This window comes from Echinops telfairi, unplaced genomic scaffold (genome assembly GCF_000313985.2).
Source record: "Echinops telfairi isolate 266 unplaced genomic scaffold, ASM31398v2 ScPeMD7_9;HRSCAF=40, whole genome shotgun sequence".
NCBI lineage: Eukaryota > Metazoa > Chordata > Mammalia > Afrosoricida > Tenrecidae > Echinops > Echinops telfairi.
The window spans coordinates 28,244,376-28,245,568 of NW_022103906.1; the positions used below are offsets into that span (position 1 = coordinate 28,244,376).

The 1,193-nt window shown below is 50.6% G+C and overlaps 1 protein-coding gene across 1 annotated transcript in view; it reads left to right on the forward strand.

Moving 5' to 3' along the window:
• The first annotated feature begins 382 nt into the window (after nt 1–382).
• The window catches only part of SH2D4A (SH2 domain containing 4A), an 83,694-nt gene continuing 82,883 nt past the window's right edge, over nt 383–1,193 (forward strand). Inside the window, exon 1 of the mRNA XM_045286850.1 lies at nt 383–1,159. Within this exon, the coding sequence (XP_045142785.1) occupies nt 979–1,159 (181 nt within the window). The 5' untranslated portion in view covers nt 383–978. The remainder of the gene's footprint in view (nt 1,160–1,193) is intronic.

Consider the following 1,193-nt stretch of genomic DNA (forward strand, 5'->3'; position numbering starts at 1 on the left):
ACGCTGCCCTTTGTGGAGAAATCCCGGGGGTGTCACACTTGGAGTTGAGTTGCTGCTATGAGCTCACCCTAAGGACACCAGTTCACACCCGAGAAAGACGAGGCGTTCTACTCCCATAACGAGTTACAGCCTCAGAACCCACAGGGGCAGTTCCACGCTGCCCTTCAGAGTCACCCATGAGTCAGAATGTACTCCATAGCAGTGAGTCGGTCTTTGTTTGTTTTGTTTTGGAAGGTGGAAGTGCATGTGTTTGCTTCATGCTCCTTGTAAGGGAAAGTGCAGACTGCATAGTGGTCTCATTTCTGTTTCCTCTCCTTCCTTCTCTGAGCTCGGGATGTGTCACTGTGATATCTCAGAAACAGTGCATTCTTCGGAGCTGGACCGTTGGAAGAGAGCCTTCTCCTCTCTCCTGGTGCCATGCCACTCCCCACCCCCGCCAGCTCTCTTCTTAGCCCCACAGTTGGCGGTTGGTTAGACTTTGAGGTCGTAATCGTGGTTGCTTAGTTGGGAGAAGGCCAAGCCTCTGTTAATTGTTTGTTTCCCGGAGCTTGACCTGTATAAAGTTAGGGTTTGTTTTGCTTTGTTGATAAAGTCTCTTTGGAAATGACGGCATAGAGGTTACACAAACTCTGGGTGAAGTGTGCCTCAGCCTTTCTTTCTTTTCCCTGGAATGAAAAGCCAGACTCGTACTTCCTCCCAGCATGGTTCTCCTTGGAGGCCGCCTTTGGCACTTCTACAGATTTTAATACCCCTGCTTCTTTTGCCTGTTGCTTTTGCAGGACCGGTGGATGGTACTTTGGGCTGGAGATTTGGTGCCGGGTCCCAGGAGCCAGTTTTGCTGAATTGTTGCCACAGACTGCCGAGCTGTGAGTCTCCTTGAAGGTGTGTGGTCACGCCCAGGTGCCAGCACAGTTGGGGTCTCTGCTGGAAGCCGTCAAGGACTTTTGCCACAGGTGTGAAGACTCTCAAACTGCAGAGATGCTGAAACAGATATTATCAGACATGTACATAGATCCCGATCTACTGGCAGAGCTCAGCGAAGAACAGAAACAGATCCTGTTCTTCAAGATGAGGGAGGAACAGATCCGCCGATGGAAAGAAAGAGAAGCAGCGATGGAAAAGAAGGAGTCCTTGCCAGCGAAATCCAGGCCAAAGAAAGGTAAGCTTAGCCCTGCAGCTGCTGTGAATGGGCT